This window comes from Mustela lutreola, chromosome 16, assembly GCF_030435805.1.
Source record: "Mustela lutreola isolate mMusLut2 chromosome 16, mMusLut2.pri, whole genome shotgun sequence".
Taxonomy (NCBI): Eukaryota; Metazoa; Chordata; class Mammalia; order Carnivora; family Mustelidae; genus Mustela; species Mustela lutreola.
In genome coordinates, this window is record NC_081305.1 from 17,847,304 (window position 1) to 17,869,754 (window position 22,451).

The 22,451-nt window shown below is 48.2% G+C and overlaps 2 protein-coding genes across 8 annotated transcripts in view; one reads left to right on the plus strand and one right to left on the minus strand.

Moving 5' to 3' along the window:
* Positions 1–75: 75 nt before the first annotated feature.
* Positions 76–16,341, minus strand: TSNAXIP1 (translin associated factor X interacting protein 1). Of its 7 annotated transcripts, none has more exons than XM_059153584.1 (16): positions 16,058–16,341; positions 13,184–13,283; positions 6,088–6,200; positions 5,809–5,932; positions 4,163–4,256; positions 3,344–3,540; positions 2,948–3,083; positions 2,344–2,513; positions 2,117–2,276; positions 1,910–2,040; positions 1,651–1,773; positions 1,368–1,520; positions 1,158–1,267; positions 823–949; positions 589–695; positions 76–380 (listed from the first exon to the last, which is right to left on the minus strand). In XM_059153584.1, exons 1-16 carry the CDS (start codon positions 16,102–16,104, stop codon positions 140–142), a joined length of 2,133 nt encoding a protein of 710 aa, XP_059009567.1. In that variant the 5' UTR covers positions 16,105–16,341; the 3' UTR covers positions 76–139. The 7 variants fall into 7 exon arrangements, with proteins under 7 accessions (XP_059009567.1, XP_059009566.1, XP_059009568.1 ...); XM_059153583.1 differs by having other exon boundaries at positions 5,809–5,935; XM_059153585.1 differs by lacking the exon at positions 16,058–16,341 and adding an exon at positions 15,419–15,535 and having other exon boundaries at positions 5,809–5,935.
* A 334-nt stretch (positions 16,342–16,675) lies between these two features.
* The window catches only part of RANBP10 (RAN binding protein 10), a 69,562-nt gene continuing 63,786 nt past the window's right edge, over positions 16,676–22,451 (plus strand). Inside the window, exons 1-2 of the mRNA XM_059153076.1 lie at positions 16,676–16,947; positions 17,738–17,849. Of these exons, the coding sequence (XP_059009059.1) occupies positions 16,713–16,947; positions 17,738–17,849 (347 nt within the window). The 5' untranslated portion in view covers positions 16,676–16,712. The remainder of the gene's footprint in view (positions 16,948–17,737; positions 17,850–22,451) is intronic.

Sequence of the window (22,451 nt, forward strand, 5' to 3'; positions counted from 1 at the left end):
CCTGGGGCCAGCCAGGCCAGGATCAATTCCCCGCCTTCCCTCCCCTCAACTCCCCAACATAACCTGGAGAACAGGTTCAGACAAATAATTTTATACTAAAAGTTAGAGGTTAGCAGCACTAAGGCTGCCCACAGTGGCCCTAGCTTGTAGGCTCCTGCTCTCGAGACCCCATGCGCCTGATGTCAGTCATCTGAAGCCGTTCCAGGGCAATCTTGAGCCGTACCACAATGCCTTCTTCCTTCTCTTCACCCTCCTCAGGCAGTTCTGTCATGGGGAGCTGGAAGGCCCGGCTCAAGTAGCCATTTAGGGTCTGCTTGTCTAGCCCGGGATCAATGTTCATCAGGGCTTCACGTAGCCTGGGTAGGGTTACTTCATCATAGCTGCCCCCACAAAGAAAGAGAGGTAGGCCTTGACCTCTCCTTTCTGCACCCCAGACCCCCAAGGTGTCCTCTGCTGAACTTGAGTTGTATATAGTGCCCAGCAGCAAGCTCAGCAGTGCAGAGGGAAACCCAAGGCCTTGAGATGCCACCCTGTGGCATAGGGACTTGCCTATGGCTAAGTGGGCCTAAGGGCTCAGGAGTTACTCACAGTTCTAGGCCCAGTTCCTGTTTTAGTTCCTGTAGGTATTCATCCTTTTCATCCACGTACTGTTCCCACAGCTTTTGTACAAAGGGCATACTCTGGCCCTCTTCATCCTGGGAGGGGCCACAAGGCAGGGTGAGAACACATTGGTTGGGGTCCAGGTCCAGCAGAGGCTAGGGCAGGGCTCGGCAAGATCCTGGACAACCCCTGCCCAACATATACAGATATAGAGGTGGGTACCTCTATGAATAACGAGCGGTAGTTCAACAAGTCTGCATTGCTGCTGTTGGGATGCCAGCCTCCTTCCTCCATCAACTCCTGAATTTTCTCTTCCTTCTTGAAGGGGAAGTTGCTCTTGAGGACTGTGCTGTTGGGAGACACAAGGGCCAAGAGACCTGGCTGAGGCCTGCTCACCCATCTTCCTGTACCCCTCTGCCAGCCCCACCAGTGCTCAAAAAGGACAAGTGTTGAGGCTGTGAGCCCTTCCTGCCAGGCTCCCCTATCCCCTGCATATCTGGGAGCCTGGCCAGATGAAATGTTGGACAGGAGTTTGGATAGCTGGACCAGACCCTCACCTTAAGTTCTCCATGGTTATCACCCCCTCATTCTGACTGTCGGCATTTGTCATCTCCTTCAGCAGCTGTGCCACTGTCTCCTTTTGCTTGATGTATACACTCTCACTCCTCTACAGGGAAGGAAGCGTTGACTAATTTGCTGCTTCCTGGAGTGGTAGCAATAGAGCTGGCCTATGCCTGAGACAAAGGGAGGGCCAGCCCCAACCTCACCTTTCCCATCAAGACTGCATAGAACTGACTCATGACCTCATTAGAGCGGAAGAGCTTGATATTTTCAAAAATGGTGTAAGCCCAAGCCATGGCTTCACTAGGTCCAAAGCGATGCTCCAGGAAACTGAAGAAGAAATCTGGGAATTTCTCTTTCTGTGGGTGGGAGATGATAGTTTGGTAAGCCTACCCCATGGTGGGTTGGCCCTTCTCTCTAACACCCCAGTGGAACCCCCTGGAAGACTCTCAAGGCCATACCAAGCCAAAATGGCCCATGAGATCTGACCTCCTCAACAAGACGTTGCTTCCAGGCATCCTTGAGGAGGTTTATCACATCCTTCTTGCTTGGCTTCTTGTTCTCCACAAAGCCATCATATCGAAGGAAAGGAGGGATGGCTTCCCCATAGCCCTGGAAAGGAGAGTGTCAGTTCATCTCTGGGCCCAGGGAGAGCCCCAGATGGTTCCCCCAGAACCTCAAGTCTTAGCGGCAAGGCCTGGCTGTTCTGAATCTGGCCTCAAACCTCCTAAGCCCCAGGGACCCCTACCAGACCAGGAAAGAAGTCTTTCTCCCGGAGCAGCCCCTCGCCAATCTCCTCCAGGAGTACATCCACCAGCTGGTCACTGTTCTTGCCCTCAGCCAGCTTTTGCCAGCGATCTGGGCCCCCAGCCACCACATCTGCATGTGGAAAGAGGGAGCTGGAGTTCAAATCACATGCTTGAGCAGTCCCTGGGAGCACAGTGGCCATCATTACCTTCGCACTTGCTCCAGTCAGGCCGTGGCGTAGAGGTACGCTGGATCTCCTGGAGCTCAGAATGAAACTGGTCCCGCTCTTTCAGTGTGGTCATGTGCAACTGCAGCAGTATCTCATGCTCCTTGCAGACCTCTTCATAATCACTTCTCAGGCTGTCCAGCTGTGGAACAGCTTGTTACCTACCCACATGACCCTACCTTGCCCTACCCGCCCACCAGTACCTATACCTGCTCCTGCAGATCCTTGTTGGTCTTCTCCTGCATTTCAAAGTCCCTCCTGGGCACCACATCTCCAAAGTTGGCCTTCATGGTGTTGAGTTCCATCTGTGTGCGGGTCAGGTCTTGCCGGGCCATCTTCAGAGCCAGTGTTAACTTCACGGGGTCCTCCCCCCAGATGCCTGCCAGAGTACCCACCATCTTGTGTTACCCTGGCTCCAGAGCCTGTAGCCCAGGGCAGGTTTAGAGTGTCCCTCAGGGCCTGGTCCCACATCTTTTTCTCCCTGATTGGGAAGCCCTGGGTCTTTCCCAGAGTGCTAACAGCTTAGAACTTCAGGCTTAAATAGAGAAGCCCAGGACATGGGGTACCAGGCCTGTCCTGCTCTCAGGGAGTCCAGGCTGTCCCAGCAGGCCACAATGGCTTCCTACTTAAACAATGAGTCTATGATTCTCAGTTCAGCTCAAAAAGATCCATAGACCTGGGCAGCAGCAGGAACATCCCCACTTTGTGAATGGGCATGGATGAACAGACATTAAGAGAGTTAAATGAATAGGGATGAGTGGCAAGACTCCTCTCTAGTACCTCCTCAGTGGAGAGAAACCACCTCAGGCTTACCTGGGGACTGGGCTAGTGACATGTCCTCCCTCTGGTACCGCAGCTCATTCAGGTCTGCAATGAGGATCTTGCGGGCGTCTCGCTCACTGAGGTAGCGCAGGTACTCCTCAGCTAAATTCTTTCTCAGTTTGGATACCTGTTGGGAAGGTGGCTGTGAGGTCAGGGGCTATACATAGCTAGCCATCAAAGGGCATGGGATGGGTGCTGAGTGGCCCCATCAGGGCCTGGAAACAGGAAAGTTGGAGGGAGAAGGAGACAAGGTGGCCAATCAGTATATCAATCCAGGCAGCAGGGTAGAGAGTTAGGGAGTCACCTTAGTGCCCAGGGCCTCAGATCACCCCTGGGGTGGGGGCAGCAGGAATTCAGGGAGTTGGTCACCACACTACTCCCATTCACCTCGCTCTGCAATGAGATCTTCTCCTCGTTCTTTTTGTCAATGAGTTTTAGCAAATTCATCTTCTCTCTCTTCAGCAGGGAGATTTCATATCTCTCCTCAGCCCTCATGGCCAGGATTCTCTCATTGCAGTCCTCATTCACAGTGACAAGCTTGGCCTTCAGGGGCTCCAGAGCCCGAATCTTCTCCCTCTGGTAGGCTAGGCAGGGACAGGTGGGAGACTCCCTTTGGGACCATAGAAAACAGTCAGGAGACACTGATCCTAAGGTCACAGTGGGTGGCTATGTCTTGCAAACTCCAGGAGTCTACGCATATGCCTTGTTCAAAGCATGGACCCTGTTTCATGCCTCCCTGCATTTGCCTTCCCCCCATCCCTGGGGTTGTTTTTTTTTTTTTTTTTTTTTCTTTCTGCATTTGCTTTTAAACCAAAGACAGAGTCTGTCTGAGGAATGGGGTTTCATCTATGCCCTTTCTTCCTACAGCCTTTAGTCCAGCAGCTGTACCATGCCCAGAACCTCCCATGTCTGGTTAGGGAGGCTCATCACTTCCCAGAGGTACTCACTCCCTCCTGGGCTTTACTCTCAATAGTAAAGTTGATTTCTTTCCTACAGATATTGCCTTGCCATGTTTCCCAAGGACAGGAGGTAGTCAGGTGCTCTTATCACACAGGACAGTATAAGTAAAAACAGCTGAGCAACGCTTGGTGACCTCTAGACCCAGTTAGTAGCTGCCCCAATACTTCTGCACAGCCCCAGAAGGTCAGAGTAGGATCTTCTCCATGCCCTCCAGACTGGATCCGGGCACAGAGGCTGCAGTCTTACCCAGCATCACCTCATATGCATTCTTGATGGAGGATAGCAATGGCTTGTATGTTTTAAAGTCCTCTATGAAGAAGTCAAAGATTTCTCTGTAAGGCTGGCAAAAAAAAGGGGACCTGTCACCTCCTGGCCTTTAGCTGTCACTCTCTTAAGCTTATAAGTATTGTAGCATGAAGCTGCAAGGTCACCCATATTCAAACAAATCCCCCAGGGCACCACCTGGGGCTCTCAGTGCCAGGAAGCTGAGGGGCAGCTCTTTCCCTCTCAACTGTTCTCACTATCTCTGAAGTCTGGCAAATAACCTGGGTGAGGGCCACCTCACTCTGGCTCTCCAGGCAGCCAGCCTTCTCCAAGCCCTGTGCCTTAGTTGGTCTCTCACCTTTTGCTATCTTATAGACCTATGGAGGCAGGAGGAGATCAAATGCCCCAGCCTTGTATTCTGACCAAAGAGAGGTGTGATTTCCTGTTCCATTTGGACACAGAAGTTTTTGGAGGCAGCATTATGTACTGGAATTAGCACAGGTTCTGGAATCAGCCCTGAGCTTGTAATCCAGCCCCACCACTTCATAGCTATATGTCTTCTCTGAAGTTCTGCTTCCTTAATGAAGTACCTTCAGACTGTGAGGTTGCATTCAAGGCCCCATTCAGGGCCTAGCACACAGATGACACTCAGGAAATGCTTCTGTCAGTAACTAAGTCAGAAGTGAGGGGTTCGGGGCGCCTGGGTGGCTCAGTGGATTAAGCAGCTGCCTTTGGCTCAGGTCATGATCTCAGGTTCCTGGGATCAAGCCCCGCACCGGGCTCTCTGCTCAGTGGGGAGCCTGCTTCCCCCCTCCCCCGCCCTGCCTGCCTCTCTGCCTACTTGTGATCTCTCCCTTTGTCAAATAAATAAATAAAATCTTTAAAAAAAAAAAAAAAGAAGTGAGGGGTTCCCTGTCATCATCCTTGTTTGAGCACGAATTTGGGGATTCCCTCCTTAGTATGTATTAGAATCTAATCTGCATCTAGGTTTTTCTAGGTATCTTGGCTAAGCTCCTCAAGCTTGGGTCTGTCATCCCTAGGCTAGTGAACACTGTGTGACCCCTTCTTGTCCAACTGCCAGAATTCAGGCTCCACTGGTTGATGTCCAACAACACATGCTAGTCACTGAAGATCACAGAGCTGAAGGGACTGGAAACAACATCCAGTCTACTACCTGACTCAGCTGAGGAAAATCAAACCTCAGGAGAATTTTGGTTTTATACTGGCAGCTTTGCCTGCTCACTAACTTTGTCATAGAACACGTTCCCCTTACCAGGAATGGGAAACCCAAAGAGCTGGGAGAAACTGGTCTCTCCTTTTTTTTTTTTTTTTTTTCTTTTAAAGATTTTATTTATTTCTTTGACAGAGGGAGACACAGAAAAAGAGGGAACACAAGCAGGGGGAGGGGGAGAGGGAGAAGCAGGCTTCCTGCTGAACAGGGAGCCCGATGGGCTCCATCCCAGAACCCTGGGAATATGAACTGAGGCCGAAGGCGGACGCTTAAGGACTGAGCCACCCGGGTGCCCCAAGACTGGTCTCTCCTGAAGTCTGAATTGCTCAGTCCTAGTGAGTAATATTTCCTCCCACCTGTTCTCCCACCCTCCCCACAGTTATTCCATGACTCTAACCTGCAGCCTCAGCTCCTGGGTAGAATCTGTGCTCAGGTCCAGCAGGAGGAGCTCCTTGCGCAGGTAGTTCTCTAGCTGCTCCAGGTACCTCGGCTTAGTAATGCCCAGGGGCTGCTTCTGCCAGCTACTGCAGGGGATGGTGGGATGAGATGTGATGGGCACCCCACCCCACAGGGCTCTTGCATCATTAGTCTGGGGCAGCACACACTCCCATGCTACCTCTGGATCCAATGTTGGGTCTGTACCAACCCATCCACCAGGGGTCTGACCCCAGCTTACCCTGCTCGTTTCCGATAATCATGTGAACAGGGCTTTCGATTATGCAGAATGGTCTGATCAGTGGTGTAAGTGGGCCATGGGGACAGTTGGTCACCAATGGAGAACTGACAGGACTGCAGGAAGAGACAGGTGGGGTTACCATGACAACACTTCTCCCTTTCCTAATGCTCCTCTCCATCCTCCTCCCTCTACCTTTTTTTTTTTTTTTCCTAGATTGATTTATTTGAGAGAGAGATAGAGAGACCACGCATGCATGTGCAAGCATGGGGGAAAGGCACAGGGAGAGAATCTCTAGCAGACCCATGCACAGAGCCCATGTGGGGCTCGATCCCACCACCCCAAGATCATGACCTGCACTTAAACCAAGAGTTGGAAACTCAACCAACTGAGCCACCCAGGAGCCCTTACTTTTTTTTTTTTTTTTTTTTAAGATTTTATTTACTTATTTGAGAGAGAGAACACGTGCATGCATGGGAGAGTCAGAGGGGGAAGGAAAGGGAGAGAGAAAATCTCAAGCAGGCTCCATGCCAAGTATGGAGCTGGACGAAGTGCTCAATCCCATGATCCCGAGATCATGACCTGAGCCAAAACCAAGGCTCACTTAACAAGTCAGACACTTAACTGCTTAATTAATTGGGCCACCCATGAACCCCACCTCCCTCTATTCTTGATTTTCCCCCCAACATCTCTCTGTCTCTTTTTTAAGTAGGCTCCACACCCAACATGGGGCTTGAACTCATGGCCCTGAGATCAAGAGTTACATGTCTCACCAACTGAGTGAGCCAGGTACCCCTCCCCAACGTCTCTAAATATAGTTCATAATGAAGACCATGGGCCCTAGAGGTAGAGTTTAGGTTAAAAAGCCAGATATCCCTTATTGGCTGTGTGACCACAGGCTTAATGGCTCTGAACCTCAGTCTCTGCATTTGTAAAATGGGGTTGGTTTTAGTTCCCATTGCATTATATTAACGTGAGGATGCAGTGAGAAAACATGAAGTTGGTTTATGCAGACTCAGACACCTCCTTGGAACTCAGTAAAGGTGAGCTATCCTTCTCTTCTGTAGGTATGTCAGTGAGTATTGGATATCTGTACCATGAAAACAGATGTGAGTACCAATCCGTATCAGCCCTTGCCCCACAGCACAGTCCAGTGAAAGACAGAGGAGGGCAGGCCCAGCCCTGTGCCTGGACTGACACTCAGATAGGACTGCAGAGATGCAGCAGGGGTAGCTGTGGACCCTAAGAGGAGACGAGCTGTACCCCCTGAGGGGGGAAGGTGGGTGGGAGTGTCCTGAAGCAGTGGGATCTGATTTTGAACCTTGAGGAGGGGTAGGGAGTGGAAACAGTTAATATGCATAGGCTGTTTTATTTTTTTAAGATTTTATTTATTTATTTGAGAGAGAGACAGAAACGGAGATAGCAACAAGATAGTGAGAGGGAACACAAGTAGGGAGGAGAGGGAGAAGTAGGCTCCCTGCTGAGTAGGGAGCCCAATGCAGGGCTCAATCCCAGGACCCTGGGATCATGACCTGAGCCGAAGGCAGACGCTTAACCGAGGGTGCCACTCAGGTGCCCCATAGGCTGTTTTTTGTTTTTGTTTTTTTTTTTTTTTTAATCTTTTAGTGAAATACTCAAAATGAGCCTCTGATCCAGCAAATCTCACCTCTATAGTTCATCCATTCAGTCATCCATTTGTTCATCAGGCATTCCTGGAGCCATAGTACCTTCTCAACCCACTGGGTTCTAGGGACATGAAGGAAGCTGGGGGTATGAAGGAGGTGGGATGACAAATGAACTGATGATCGCAAGTCAGTGGGTAGTGACTGAAGCCAATGCAGATTACCAGGAGGGGACAAGACTTGATTGGAAGGGACCAGGGGAAGCTAATCATCTTGTAGGAGGTGGTGATGTCTGTGATGTTCATTCAGTACATAAGAGTACTATATGAGAGGAGCTGAGGTCATTTGGGAGAAGATGTGTGTGTCAGGGTTAGAGGTGGGGCGCAAAGGCATCCTGGGTAGCACCAACACCTCAGGGAAAGGGCAGGTGGTTTAAAGAGCTAGGAATAGGGATGAATGCCCAAGGACAGCAGGCTGCCTGAGGCTGGGACCTGGGGTGGCCAGTGTGGATGGAGACAGGGATGGAGCAGCAGCTTTATGCAGAAAGGCAGTCCTCAAAGCCTTATGACTGAAAAAATTGGAAAATTCCTAAATGTCTAGAAATTAGAAAACTCCTAAGTGTCTAAAAATAGAAGCAGTCATGAAATGATTACATAAAGGCCTAACACAGAAATATGCTAATGCTGTATTTCTAAGGGTTAAGTAAAGCCTGAAACTAGGGAATAAGCACAACTAGGTAAAAATGGATGTCCAGAAGAGACAGAAGAAATAACCTAAAAGGTTATCAGCAATTATTATCCTCTAATGATAGGCCATTAGGTAGTTATTGTACTATAATTGAACATTTTTCAAATTTTCTACAATGCACAAAAATTACTTTCCAATTTAAAAGAAAATTGGGGGTGCCTGGCTGGTTCAATTGGTAGCCCGTGAGACTCTCGATATTAGCATTGTGAGTTCAAGCCCCATGCTGGGGTGTAGAGATTATTTAAAAACAAAATCTTTAATAAAGAAAGAAAGAAAATAAAAGAAAATTGAATTAGAATTCAATGTTGCATTCAATATAAGAGCCCTCTTTGTACCTCTTAAGTATTTGGAAATTTAGTAAGCAATTCCTATTTTTCTTGACCCATTAACTTCTTAGAATACAATGTATAGAAATAATGTTGGGGTATCTGGTTGGCTCAGTTGGGGGAGCATGGGATTCTTGATATCAGGGTCATAAGTTCAAGTCCTGCATTGGGTGTAGAGATTACTAAAAATAAATAAATAAATAAGAATGTTAAAATTTCACGTTCAGGGGCACCTGGGTGGCTCAGTGGGTTAAAGCCTCTGCCTTCGGCTCAGGTTATGATCTCAGGGTCCTGGGATCAAGCCCCGCATCGGGCTCTCTGCTCATTGGGGAGCCTGCTTCCTCCTTTCTCTCTGCCTACATGTGATCTCTGTCTGTCAAATAAATAAATAAAATCTTTAAAATTTCACGTTCAAAATGTTTGGGACATGGTCAGAGCAGCACTCGCAAGGTATTTATTTTATTTTTTTAATTTTTAAAAAATTTGAAGTTATTTATTTATTTAATTTTAACTAGGTTCCACACAATGCTAAGATCAAGACCTGAGTGAGCTCTGACAAGAGTAAGATGCGTTACCGACTGAGCTTCCCAGGCACCCCTTTATTTAGGTAATCTCTACCCCCAATGTGGGGGGTCGAACCCATGACCTGAGATGAAGTGTAGTCTGTTCTACCGACTGAGCCCGCCAAGTACCCTGGTATGAATGTATTTATTTATTTATTAAAGGTTTTTTAAAGATTTTATTTATTTGACAGAGAGAGAGAGAAAACACAAGCAGGAGCAGCAGGCACAGGGAGAGGGAGAAGCAGGCTCCCCACTGAGCTGGGAGCCTGACTGCAGGGGCAGGAGGGGCGGGGGAGGGGGGAGCTCCATCCCAGGATCCTAGGATCATGACCTGAGCCCAAGGCAGATGTTTAACTGACTGAGTGCCCGGGGTGCCGACCCTGGTATTTATTTTAATTGCTTAAAATATTTCTGCTATTAGAAAAGAAAGCTTTAAGCTTTCTTTCTGTTTGTAAAGAGATATGGGGTCACCTGGATGGCTCAGTCAGTTAAGTGCCTGACTCTTGATTTCAGCTCAGGTCATGATCTCAGGGTGGTGGGATTGAGCCTACAGCCCCCAGCCCCTTGCCTTGTCCCAGGTTCTGCACTAAGTGCAGAGTCTGCTTGTCCATCTCTCTCTGCTCCTCTCCCCATTTGTGCATTCTCTAATTAAAAACAGAAAACAAAAAACAAAGATGGATGGCTCTGGCAGTTAAGGACATGCCTTGGGCTCAGGTCATGATCCCAGGGTCCTGGGATCAAGTCCTATGTCGGGCTCCCTGCTTAGCGGGGGCCTGCTTCTCCCTCTCCTCTCTGAATCTGCTATCTCTTGCTATCTCCATCACTACCTGTCTTTCTCTCAAATAAATAAATAAAATCTTTTAAAAGATAAATAAAAGTATAAAAAATAAATAAAAGTATAAATAGACAAATTAGAAAAATGAGAAAAGTCAAACTTAAAAATCAAACCAGAAATTTATAGCAGCAATGTCCACAGTAGCCAGACTAGGAAAGAACCTAGATGTCCATCAACAGATGAATGGATAAAGAAGCTGTGGTATATATACACAATGGAATACTCTGCAGCCATCAAAAGAAACAAAATCTTGCCATTTGCAACATGTGGATGGAACTAGAGGGTATTATCCTGAGTGAAATAAGTCAATCAGAGAAAGACAATTATCTCTCTGATATGAGGAATTTGAGAGGCAGGGTGGGGGTTGTGGGGTATAGGGAAGGAAAAAATGAAACAAGATGGGTTCAGGAGGGAGATGAACCATAAGAGACTCTTAATCTCAGGAAACAAACTGAAGGTTGCTGGGGGCTGGGTGGATAGGGATAGGGTAGCTGGATTATGGACATGGGTGGGTGAGTGTGCTATGGTGAGTGCTGTGAAATGTGTAAGCCTGATGATTCACAGAGCTGTACCCCTGGGGTAAATAATACATTATATGTTAAAAAAATTAAAAAAAATCAAACCAGAAAAAAAGTGTTTTTTGAAATTTGTCAAAATTGATGTGACTTTTTTTTTTTTGGATGTGATTTTTTTTTTTTAAGATTTTACTTATTTATCTGACAGAGTTCACAAGTAGGCAGAGAGAGAGAGAGGAGGAAGCAGGCTCCCCGCTGAGCAGAGAGCCAGATGCAGGGGCTCTGTCACCAGGACCCTGGGATCATGACCTGAGGTGAATGAAGGCAGAGGCTTTAACCCACTGAGCCACCCACGCGCCCCTGGATGTGATTTTTATAAAAGTGCCAAGTAACTCTGAAAGACACCTGGGAATTTGTCAGATAAGCACCTGACCCTAGCTAATTAATACGTTTTTCAGACTTTCAAAGGCCAGTCTTTGTGTTCGATCTGCCCTTTCTGTGGAAAGAAAACGTGGTCACCCTACATGGACTCCTGGGCGAATGCGGCTTCCAGACCTTGGTTATCATTATCCGGTGGCCTCCACCAGTAGGTGGGTGTGAAGAGGTGTTCCCGGGCGCCCCATGATCTCTGCTTCTTCTTGCTGGTGGAGATGGGAAGGGAGGCCACGGGCGGGGGGCGGGGAGAATGGAGTTGCAGGTCGGCTGGAGGGAACAATGCCCCCTGGTGGTTAAAAATGGCGGTGTTGCAGCTGCACGAAAGGGCTGGGACCCAGCTACACTGCGTGGGTGGCAGCTGAGTGGAGTGGGGAACATGTGCCCCAAGTCCTCCGGTGTTCTGGAGCCGTGGCCCCGCGCTTGGTCTCCGCGAAGAGTCGCACTGAACCCCTTTCCCTCTTTGGAGTCTGGATCCCCATATTGGGAGTCTCCAGTCTAACAATGTGTGGGGCCCATGTGTCCCCAAATTACCCACACAGGACACACACAAAGAAAACCACCACACAGCCCATAAAGCTCCATTGTGAGCTGGAGTTATAAGTTTGCTAAACTGTTTTTTCAAAAAAGTAAAAAAAAATAGGGGTGCCTGGGTGGCTCTGGGTTAAAGCCTCTGATTTCTGCTCAGGTCATGATCCCAGGGTCCTGGGATTGAGCCCATCATCTGACTCTGCTCAGTGGGGAGCCTGCTTCTGCCTGCCTCTTTGCTTACTTGTGATCTCTGTCTGTCAAATAAATAAAATCTTTAAAATTTTTTTAAAAATGTGTTTCTTGGGGCACCTGGGTTAAAGCCTCGGCCTTTGGCTCAGGTCATGATCCCAGGGTCCTGGGATTGAGCTCATCATCTGGCTCTCTGCTCAGCAGGGAGGCTGCTACCTCTTCTCTCTCTGCCTGCCTCTCTGCCTACTTGTGATCTCTGTCTATCAAATAAATAAATAAAATCTTAAAAAAAATGTGTTTCTTCATTTGATTCCAATAATGGCTGTTTGCTAATTAAATAATTACAATCCTGGGGCGCCTGGGTGGCTCAGTGGGTTAGGCCGGTGCCTTCGGCTCGGGTCATGGTCTCGGGGTCCTGGGATCGAGTCCCGCATCGGGCTCTCTGCTGAGAGCCTGCTTCCCTCTCTCTCTCTCTCTGCCTGCCTCTCCATCTACTTGTGATTTCTCTCTGTCAAATAAATAAATGAAATCTTTAAAAAAAAAAATAAAAAAAATAAAAAATAAATAATTACAATCCTATGATCATATCAACAAAAACCCAAATGTACTTAATGAGACAGCATTGATTTTGTTTAAAAAGTAAGCTCTTCGCCCAGTCTAAGGCTTGAACTAACCACCCAGAGATCAAGAGTCACATGCTCTACTGACTAAGCCAGCCAGGTGCCCCAAGATAGAGACAACATTCACTTTTATATAAAAACTTAAAAGAACAGGAATGGAGGAAGGACGTTTCCTGAGGCTAGTAGAGTCTTTGCTTCCAACCCAGAGCCAGCAACATGAAGTGGGAACATCCCTTCACTCCTGCCTTCACTTATCTACTCACAGCATTATAGAGCTCTCAACATATGCCTACCACTCAAGTATCCTTTCAGGAACCAGGGCCATATATAAAAAAGATACAGTCATAGCCCTGAAGGACCTTGGCAGATCTGTGACCATCCCAGCACGTAGCATAATGCCTGGCACATGTCAGGCTGAATGAAAAAATGAGATCCATTCCAGAATGCTGAGCTGCAGGGGAAGCATATCCATGGACATCAGCTGCATCTCTCTCTGCTAGGAGAGGTCTGGACGGGCTTTTCAGGTGAGCTGCAGGAGTGTGCACACACCTACCTCAGAGCCCGATGGGCCTGGCCTCCATGAGCTGCACTCCCTTAACTGGGGAGAAGCCACTCTGGGAGACGTATTTCAGATGCATGGTGCTTTTGGGTTGCAGAGAGGAAGGCAGATAGGGTCTGAGAATTGACATCAGGGTTTCCAACAAGACATTGGCACTAACCAGCGTCTTCTGTTTCTGAGAAAGCTTGCGATTCTGGGTGTTCTTGATTTCTGTGAGGAAGGAGTCATCTATGGTCCCTCCTGAAGGCCGCATGTGTGTTCTGCACAGAAAAGGGGAAGACAGTGGTAGGTGACAGAGCCCTGAGCCCTGAGTGGGAATAGTACCTCCACCCTTCCTAGATCTACGAGAGAGATGGCCTCTTCTCTCTGTTGCAGATCTAGGCTCTGGGTCTTCCCAGCACTGCCTACAGATTCCCAGGGATGCTGCCAACAAGTTCCTGACCCTGGGCCCAAAACATTTCCCTATATTCCTGGAAACCTTCTCATGCTGAGAATCTCACCAATTCCCCAATTCCTGCAGTGACAGGGAAGCCTCACCACGAGCCCACAAAACTCTGTGGGCTTACACTTTCATTCAGTATTCGGATGAGTTTCATGTTTGTGACTCTGACACATTCTGGGGGTGTCATACCAAAGGCAGGTGCTATAGGACAAGAAGCACAGGGCCAGGAGCTTGTTGCGCCAGTTCCTATCTTGCACATACTTACTGGCTGAAGGGCATGGAGCCGACATCTGGGGTTCCAACAGGAACCCCGGGGCAGGTCATTTAACCTCTCTCAGCCTAGTTTGCTCATAAGGAAACAGAGACAAATTCTTTCTTTCTTTCTTTCTTTTTTAAAGACTTTCTTTATTTGAGGGAGAGAGAGAGAGCACATGTGAGCAAGCATGAGCAAGGGGGAGAAGCAGAGGGAGAAGTAGACTCCCTACTGAGCAGGGAGCCCCTGTGGATACGGGCTTGATCCTGGGACTCAATCCTGGGACTCTGGGATCATTACCCGAGCCAAAGGCATAGGTTCATCCGACTGAGCCACCCAGGCACCCTGGGAAATACACAATCTGAAGGTCCCTTTTAAGAGGATCTGCTGACATATTTGTAGTACTAAGGTCTGGCCTATCCTTCATCATCCTGGCTCTGCTCTAAGGGGAGCTGGAGGAGGACACCCATACTGTGCCTCTAAGGGAAAGAGCTTGGCCCAGTATTCATTTCTAAATACTGGTGAAGGATATGGACAGGAATCAATGATATTATGTACTGCTACCAAATTCAGCCTCAGCAATTACATTCTTCTTCTTCTTTCTTAAGATTTTATTTTTAAGTAATCCCTACAGCTAGTGTGGGGCCCAAACTCACAAGCTGGAGATAAAAAATCACATACTCCACCAACCAAGCCAGCCAGGTACCCCCATTATGCTTCCTTCTTAAAATAGATAAACATTTATTCTCCTGAATCTGTTTCATATCCCTCTCAAACATGACTGTATTTTCCTATCATTCCTGTGCTGGGTAATTATACTCTTTCTCAAGCCTGCTGTATGGCTCTTGTAGATTCATTTTAGCTCTGGCAAATAATTTACTTTTTTTTTTTTTTGTTTTGTTTTAAGAGAGAGAGGAGAGGAAGGACAGAGAGAGAATCTTAAGCAGTCTACATGCCCAGCACAGAACTGATGCGGGGTGGATCCCACAACCCCAAAATTCATGATTTGTGCCAAAATCAAGAGTCAGACACTCAACCGATTGAGCCACCGAGGCGCCCCTCCTGACTTTTGTAGGCTTTCTTTATTGGGGCAGCAAACCTTGAAGGATTAAAGTTTAGGTAAGATCAGGTTTTTACATTGGTACTGATTAGAAGGGAGAAACTATATTCATTGAACATTTGCTGAATACTTAGTATATGCAAGAGCTGCAATGACAGCTTTACTTATTCTAAGTTTTCCCAACAATGTGAAGTGGGTTGTATCCATCCCCATGTCTGAGATAAAGCAGAGGCCTAGGACTTTTTTTTTTTTTTTTAAGATTTTATTTATTTATTTGACAGACAAAGATCACAAGGAGGCAGAGAGGCAGGCAGAGAGAAAGGGAGAAGCAGGCTCCCTGCTGAGCAGAGTCCAATGCGGGGCTCGATCCCAGGACTCTGAGATCATGACCTGAGCTGAAGGCATCGGCTTAACCCACTGAGCCACTCAGGTGCCCGAGGCCTGGGACTTAGACTTCTCTAAGTTCCCAAAGCTAGAAAGATATTTAGCCAAATTAAAAAAAAAATTTTTAATTAAAAAAAAACATTTTATTTATTCATTTGAAACAGAGAGATAGAGATAAAGATAGAGAGACCATGAGCAGGAGGGAGAGGTAGAGGGAGAAGGAAAAGCCAACTCCCAACCGAGTAGGGAGGCCCACCTGGGGCTGATCGCAGGACCGTGATCATGGATCGCAGGATCATGATCTCAGCCGAAGACAGATGCTCAACCACCTGGGCCACTCAGGCGCCCCAAGTTTCTGTTTTAATATGTACATTTTGTGGCTTTCCTGGCTAATAGATCTTGTTGTTATATTTTGCAGTGCCCAGAGGCTGCAACCCCTGAATAGACAGCGATTCGACAAGCATCTTTGCCATAAACCAATGGGTGAAGAGGCAGTTTATCCTTGTGGCTAAGAGCTCAGGTTCAGAAGTCTTACATGGCTGGGTTCAAATCCCAGCTCCACCACTTATAAACGTAAGACACATGATCTCTCCAGGCTTCTACTCATTTGTAAAACGGAGATATTACTACCTCATAGAGTTGTGAGGTTAAATGTGCCATATATAAAGCACTTGGCACATAATATATGCTTAACACATGCTGGCTCTTACTAATGATCAAGGGCGCCGGCCCTTTTGCTAGCGCGTAATGTCCTCAGCGGGCTAAGTTAGCCCGGATTCAGTTTCTGCACCACAGATTCTGTGGGGCCTGAAGCCTTGGACAAATGGACAGAGGCATTTCTCTTTCTGGAAGCTCTCAAACCCTCCTCTCTACCCTCAGTTTGGCCAGTGCCTACCTCGATGTGGTCGCGAAGCTGGAGGACCGCGGCTTCTGGAAGGCCATGACCCTCAGGCAGCCGGGCAGCCCGCATCCGCCGCGGGGGAAGCTGTGGTAGTGTACAGCCCGTCGCTATGGCGACCAGGCCCCAGCATCCCAGCGGCTGGGGCGGGGTCAGGGTTGTGCCACACCCCCGCTCCCCGAGCAGGCAGGCTGGGAGGGAAGCCAATTAGCAAAGGTGGCCTCAGACCCGGGAGTAGGGTCCCCTCAGTCAATCACTACAGTGGATTTGACTCTAGCTATCAGAACTGAGGCGGGGTGATAAACAGAGGCTATGGGGGAGGGCGGCGAACTGAGGGCCTGGATCCGCCTTGCCAGCGGGAATTGTAGTTTTTGGTTTCTCGAAGTCTCGCCGAACAGGCTTATGACTAGCAGATATATACTACATCTCCCAAAGTTCCCTACGAGCCCGGGTTGTCCCGCCTCTGGAAAGCTCTGCATTGTGGGATATGGAGTCCTCAATGTGGCGAGGGCTGGCAATGTCCAAAGAGAGGTGTCGGACTCGGACTCGGTTTCCCTGCGGCCTCGGTAGGCTCGTCGGCCATTGGCTGAGCGGGGAAGATCTGGTCCCGCTCCTCCCCGCCCCCAGTGACACAATAGCAGCTCCCTCCAAGATGGCGGCGGCGACGGTGGACCCGGGAGCTGGGAGCCCGCAGGCTGGAGATTCCTCTGGTGGGGGCGCTGGGGGCGGGCTGCCGTCCCCGGGGGAGCAGGAGCTGAGCCGGCGCCTTCAGCGCCTGTATCCCGCGGTCAACCAGCATGAGACGCCACTGCCGCGCTCTTGGAGCCCCAAGGACAAGTACAACTACATTGGCCTCTCCCAGGGCAACCTCCGCGTCCACTACAAAGGTATCGGCCTCTTCTACCCAGGGTGGTTGGGGTATGACCGGAGCATTTGCCGGGCGCCTGTGCTGCCCGACCCCTGCCATATCACGTCCCTTCCCTGGCCTGGGTGCTCCAGGTTAGGCCTTGGCCCCTGCGGGGAGTCCATGGTGTTGAGGCTGACCAGGCCGAGGGTCGACTCTCTAGACTGCTGTGCCCCTGAGACACCCGATGGCAAGAGAACTGCAACAGGTGTCCAAACCCAGTGCAGGGCTGGACCTTCCACCCGAGAGCCTTTTTGGTTATCCTGGGTAGCTCCAATGCCAGCTGGGCCTTTCATCACTGCTTAGTTTTGGGAGTGTCAGAAGAAGGGGGTGGTCACATCCCCTCCATTGGCCAGAGGCCTTTGGGCTTGCTCACCTGCCAGACATCACAGACAGAGCTTGGAGTTTTTTTATTAAAGTTAAGGGGAATGGACTTCCAGAGCTGCCTCCTCCTCTCCTGATCTCCCAGGTGGGCTCTCTATATTCTGGAGAGACTGCCAGCAGCACTTGGGAATCTCTCACATGCATCCACATTGCCTGTACCCTCCTTTGGTTTGTATGGGAGAAAGTGTCTCTGGCAGGGCTGCATTTCCCAGGAGGAAGTGAGCCAAAAGTGGGAGGCTTATGTGTTTGCTCAGTTGTTCTCTAGTTATTCCTTGAACTATGTAAGGGCTTCCCCTGGCCATGAAGGGGTGAAGTTGCCATGGAGCAGAAAAGAACAAGGCTTCTATCTGCATTTCTGCTGAAATTTCTTCCTTGCTCTCTCCTATTAGGTCATGGTAAAAATCACAAAGATGCTGCCTCAGTGCGTGCGACTCACCCCATACCTGCTGCCTGTGGCATTTATTACTTTGAGGTGAAGATTGTCAGCAAAGGAAGAGATGGGTAAGCCCCTTCTTACCATCTTCTTTTCCCCAGCACTGAACTGTTCCTTGTGGTCAGAGTTCGAGGTCTCCTGGTTGACACTTGTGACCGATGTGAGCTCCTGAGCTATATGGGTCTGGGCTACAGAGGGTTGAATAGTGGGGCTGCCTCTGTTACCGGACTGTTGGTATGGCCTGGTTTTAAGCGGCAGCTGTTAGTAGCAAGTAGGTGCATTGCCATCAACAGGTAGAGGAGGGGACTTCTAAAGAGATTTAGTGATTACACTTCTAAGGTGATTATGTAATGAGATACCTCACAAGTCAGGGAAACCAGTAACAAGTTTACATTAACAATTCAGTATCCAGAATGGGATTTTCCCCACTGTCCTCTGGCATTTGTGACTTCCCTCCTTTCACACTCTTGCTGCATTCAGGGTTCTTTTTTATGGCATTTAGTCATGTAGAGGCCTCTGTAAGGCTTCAAAAGGGATCGTAGAGTCTTAACAGCATTCATCATAGCTGTGGCAGCCACTGGCCTGTCATCTCAGGGTAAACAGCATGCACATGGTCAGAATCAGGTGACCTCGCTGCTCATAAACTTGTTTTTCAGTCCAGGGACTTGAACACCAGTTGGACCAGCTTTAAGAAGGTCCTCATTAAAGTAAGCATTAAGGAGGCTCCTTATTTTAGGGTGATCTAAGCAGACACCTGGAAGTCAGAGGGGGAGATTTCTCATTTTTCTTTTTTTCCCTTTTTCTCCTACTCTCTTTTTTCCCATTGATTGTGACATAGCAGGTGTTTAACTTATGAAATAACATGATTTCAGCTTTCTTGGAAAGGCATTCCTCATCAGACCCTAGGTCTGATGTGGGAAGTTTGCCAACTATACCAGTGACCTTCGTGCCAATCCTGAATATGTGTTTTTGAGCATTCAAAATACTTCCTCTCTCTTAGGGACTGCCCCTCTTGTGGTGCATGCAAAATGCCCACCCAAGGGGCTGTGCTGGGGGAGGACTGCTATAGTCAAGAGCTTTGCCTGCTTCCTCAGTGAAATTGTGTCATCCTTGCCTGGGATGGTTGTGTGGCCATGGGTAGATGGCGCAGATTCAGTCTCTTTGTCTGTGCTGTGGAGAGCTAGGCCAGCACCTAAGCTGCCTTTAACCCCGGGATTCCATGATTCTGAAATTCTGATCATGGCATGCTATTACATCTTTTAACTTTTATCCTGTCTAGTTAATTTAAAGATAGGAAATATACTATTGGAGGGCTTTAAAGTTTCTATTTTCCTTTCCCATCATCTGATCAAAGCACAAAGTGTTTGAACTAGTGTGAATGAGAATGGCCTCTTAAACAGTGCAAAAATAGTTTTGGTAGAGACTAAAATGGCAGTGGCTGGAGTCTTATATTGTCAAGGAGACCGAGGAGCATTACTTGGACTTTAGGGAGGAAAATCAATTGTTTTCTATGTAGTCCTAATCATAGATAACCGCTGAGCTAGTGAGAAAAGAGAATACTTTTTCAGAAGGGGAGTGTTTAAATGTAGAGACCTGAATTCCTTCAACTGGCTTTTCACATTTCCGTTGTAAGCGGATCTTGCTGGAAGAGGCCCTGTGTCTTGTTAGTTGTCTTTACTATAGTTTTTGCCTGCAGATTTAAAGAAAGTTGGGCATCTTATCTTCTGTCAGTTTCTGTAGCCAGCATTTTTATATGTGGTTAATATAACCAATAGGCTGACCTGGAAACCTCAGTTTTTTTTTTTTTTTTTGAAACCTCAGTTTTAATAAGGCCTCATGTCCTCTGTTGTTTGTAGTGGCCTGCTTCACTTGACCACCGTCAGATAGCAAGTATATGAATGTCTCCTCGTGGCCTCTTTATGGAATCCCTGAAAGCTGTCTCATGGCTAGAATGTAGCCAGATAGTGGGTTCGAGGAGGCGAACGGCAGAAAATAATCAGCTCATTATTTGTTTCCCATCCGTAGTGCAGGCGAGTTTCTAACCTAGGTTTGGTCTGTGACCCAGGTGTTAACCAGTTGTGTTGTATAGCTTTCCTGTATGCTTGAGTTCCAGCCTTACAGCGTCTCTGAAAAGTGGCTGGAGCAGATGATAATGTGGTGTTTTTTTTTGTTTTTATTTTTGTTTTTTTAAAGATTTTATTTACTTATTTGAGAGAGAGAGAGCATGAGAGGAGAGAGGTCAGCGGGAGAAGCAGACCAGACTCCCTGCTGAGCAGGGAGTCCGATGTGGGACTCAATCCTGGGACTCAGGATCATGACCTGAGCCCAAGGCAGTTGCTTAACCAACTGAGCCACCCAGGCACCCTAATATGTCTTTTTAAATTTGTTTGTTTGTTTTTAGAGTTTATTTTTTTAAAAGATGTCTTTGTTTTAAAGGGAGGGGGAGAGAGAGAGAAAGAGAAGTGCACACAAGGGTGTGGAGGGGCAGAGGGAGAGACAGAAATCCTTTTTGTTTTTTTTTAAAGATTTTATTTTTATTTAATTGAGAGAGAGTGCATGCATATGTGCGCACAAGTAGGGGAGAGGGATAGAGAGAGAAGCGGACTTCGTGCTGAACATGGAGCTGAATGTGGGACCTGATCCCAGAACCCTGAGATCATGATGTGAGCTGAAGGCTTAACGGACTGAGCCACCTAGATGTCCCAGAAAATCCTTTTTTGTTTTTTTTAAGATTTTATTTATTTATTTGACAGTGATCACAAGTAGGCAGAGAGGCAGGCAGAGAGAGAGAGAGAGAGAGAGGAGGAAGCAGGCTTCCTGCCCAGCAGAGAGCCTGATATGGGACTCGATCCCAGGACCCTGAGATCATGACCTGAGCCGAAGGCAGAGGCTTAACCCAGGAACCCCCAAATCCTTTTTTTTTTTAATAAAAAGATCTTCTTTGGATGCCTGGGGGGCTCAGTGGATGTGCTCTCTCTTGTGCTCTCTCTCTTTGTCAAATAAATAAATAGTCTTTAAAAAAAGATTTTATTTATTTAGTTGAAAGAGAATATGACCTCATTGGGGAGGGGCAGAGGGAGAGGGAGCAGAAGCCGAGTCTTTGCTAAGCAGGGAACCCGAAGCAGGGCTCTATCCCAGGACCCCAAGTTCATGACCCGAGTCTAAATCAAGAGTCAGCCACTCAACTAACTGAGCCACCTAGGCACCCTGATAATGTGTCTATTTTGTGAGTTAGTCCTGAACCCCTAGAATGTTTGGTGACCTGTCCTGGCACTACGGCTTTGAGTGGCCCAACTTGTTAGATGTCTTTGCCTGATCCTAGACATATGTGTCTCTGCTGGTGCCTTTCCCCATTGAGTTCTCTCCCTGGGTAGAGTGAAGGAATGTCCAGTTGGATTCTTAGGGGATCACAGTGTCCTTAAGAGACAGAGCTACAAGGTGTTTAGTGCTGAATGGGGCCAGAGAAATGTGGCATACTCTGTACTGGGCTTGATTTACTGAATCTGTAAATTTGTTTTTCTGTAGTTTTGAGTACATTTGTTAAAGGTGTTTATGAACCCATTTATCAATGTCATTTTCTAGAAAGGCCTTTTTTTTTTTTTTTTAAAGATTTTATTTATTTATTTGTCAGAGAGAGAGGGAGAGAGAGCGAGTACAGGCGGACAGAATGGCAGGCAGAGGCAGAGGGAGAAGCAGGCTCCCTGCTGAGCAAGGAGCCCGATGCGGGACTCGATCCCAGGACGCCGGGATCACGACCTGAGCCGAAGGCAGCTGCCCAACCAACTGAGCCACCCAGGCGTCCCTAGAAAGGCCTTTGTTTTGATGATTTTTGTAGAACGTACTAATCTAGTCTAGTTAGATAGTTTCATTTCAGGGGTTCATGGAGTATTTAGTCATACCTACTATGTGCTAGGCTGGGTACAGGGAGAATAAAGGTAAAGCCAGCACAGACCAGCTTTGTCCTCAGAAAGCCTTTGGCCACTCAGCAGAGAGTAGACAGAAATATTCTCTGCAAGAGGAGGCAGAGTGTGGGTTTGGTTTTGAGGGATGAGTAGGAGTTTTTCAGCAGGAGAGACCTGCTGGACCTAAAATGAACCTGCTTAGTACCTGGCTTGAAGTCAGGGTCCTGGGCTTTCTGGGCACTCCTTAATGTAAGAGAGAGCTAAAGAAGGAGGGGCTACATTTAAGCTAAGAGCTTGGTACAAACTGATGGGCTTCAGCTGCATTTTGCCGAGTCACCAGTGCTGGGAACGGCAGGAATTGGGTCTGGTGGGTGAGGAGACATCAGAGCCCTGCCAGTGGTGCCAGGAGATAAGGGCATTCAGGTTGATCTTGTTAGAAAGCCACTGAGGCCCTGAAGCTGAGGGTTCCTTGGGGAAATGACTCACTCAGGCAGAGTTTGTGGACTTGTGGGTGTCCCCAGCTCTTAGTGATGACACATGGAGGGTGTGGCTGGCCAGGCTGACAGATGCTCCAGTGTGACCCTCAAAATAGACTGTAACATCATCCCAGCAGCAGCAGCCTCCTGACATGTGATGGGTGGCTCTACCCAAGAACAGCAAGCCTGGGCTGGAGCACAGGATGGAGTTAAGGTGTGTGGGGGGGTGGCTCTTCTCTGCAACTGGTGCCCAGGCCCAGGTGCTGGCCACAGCCAGCCTGCCTTTGCTTGA

Excerpts from the sequence above, each read along its gene's own strand:
- TSNAXIP1 (XM_059153583.1), bottom strand. The coding sequence starts at position 16,104 with ATGGCCTTCCAGAAGCCGCGGTCCTCCAGCTTCGCGACCACATCGAG. Across the intron at positions 1,521-1,650 it reads AGCAACGTCTTGTTGAGGAG|AAAGAGAAATTCCCAGATTT; the intron begins GTCAGATCTCAT and ends TCCCACCCACAG. Across the intron at positions 696-822 it reads ACCGCTCGTTATTCATAGAG|GATGAAGAGGGCCAGAGTAT; the intron begins GTACCCACCTCT and ends GGCCCCTCCCAG.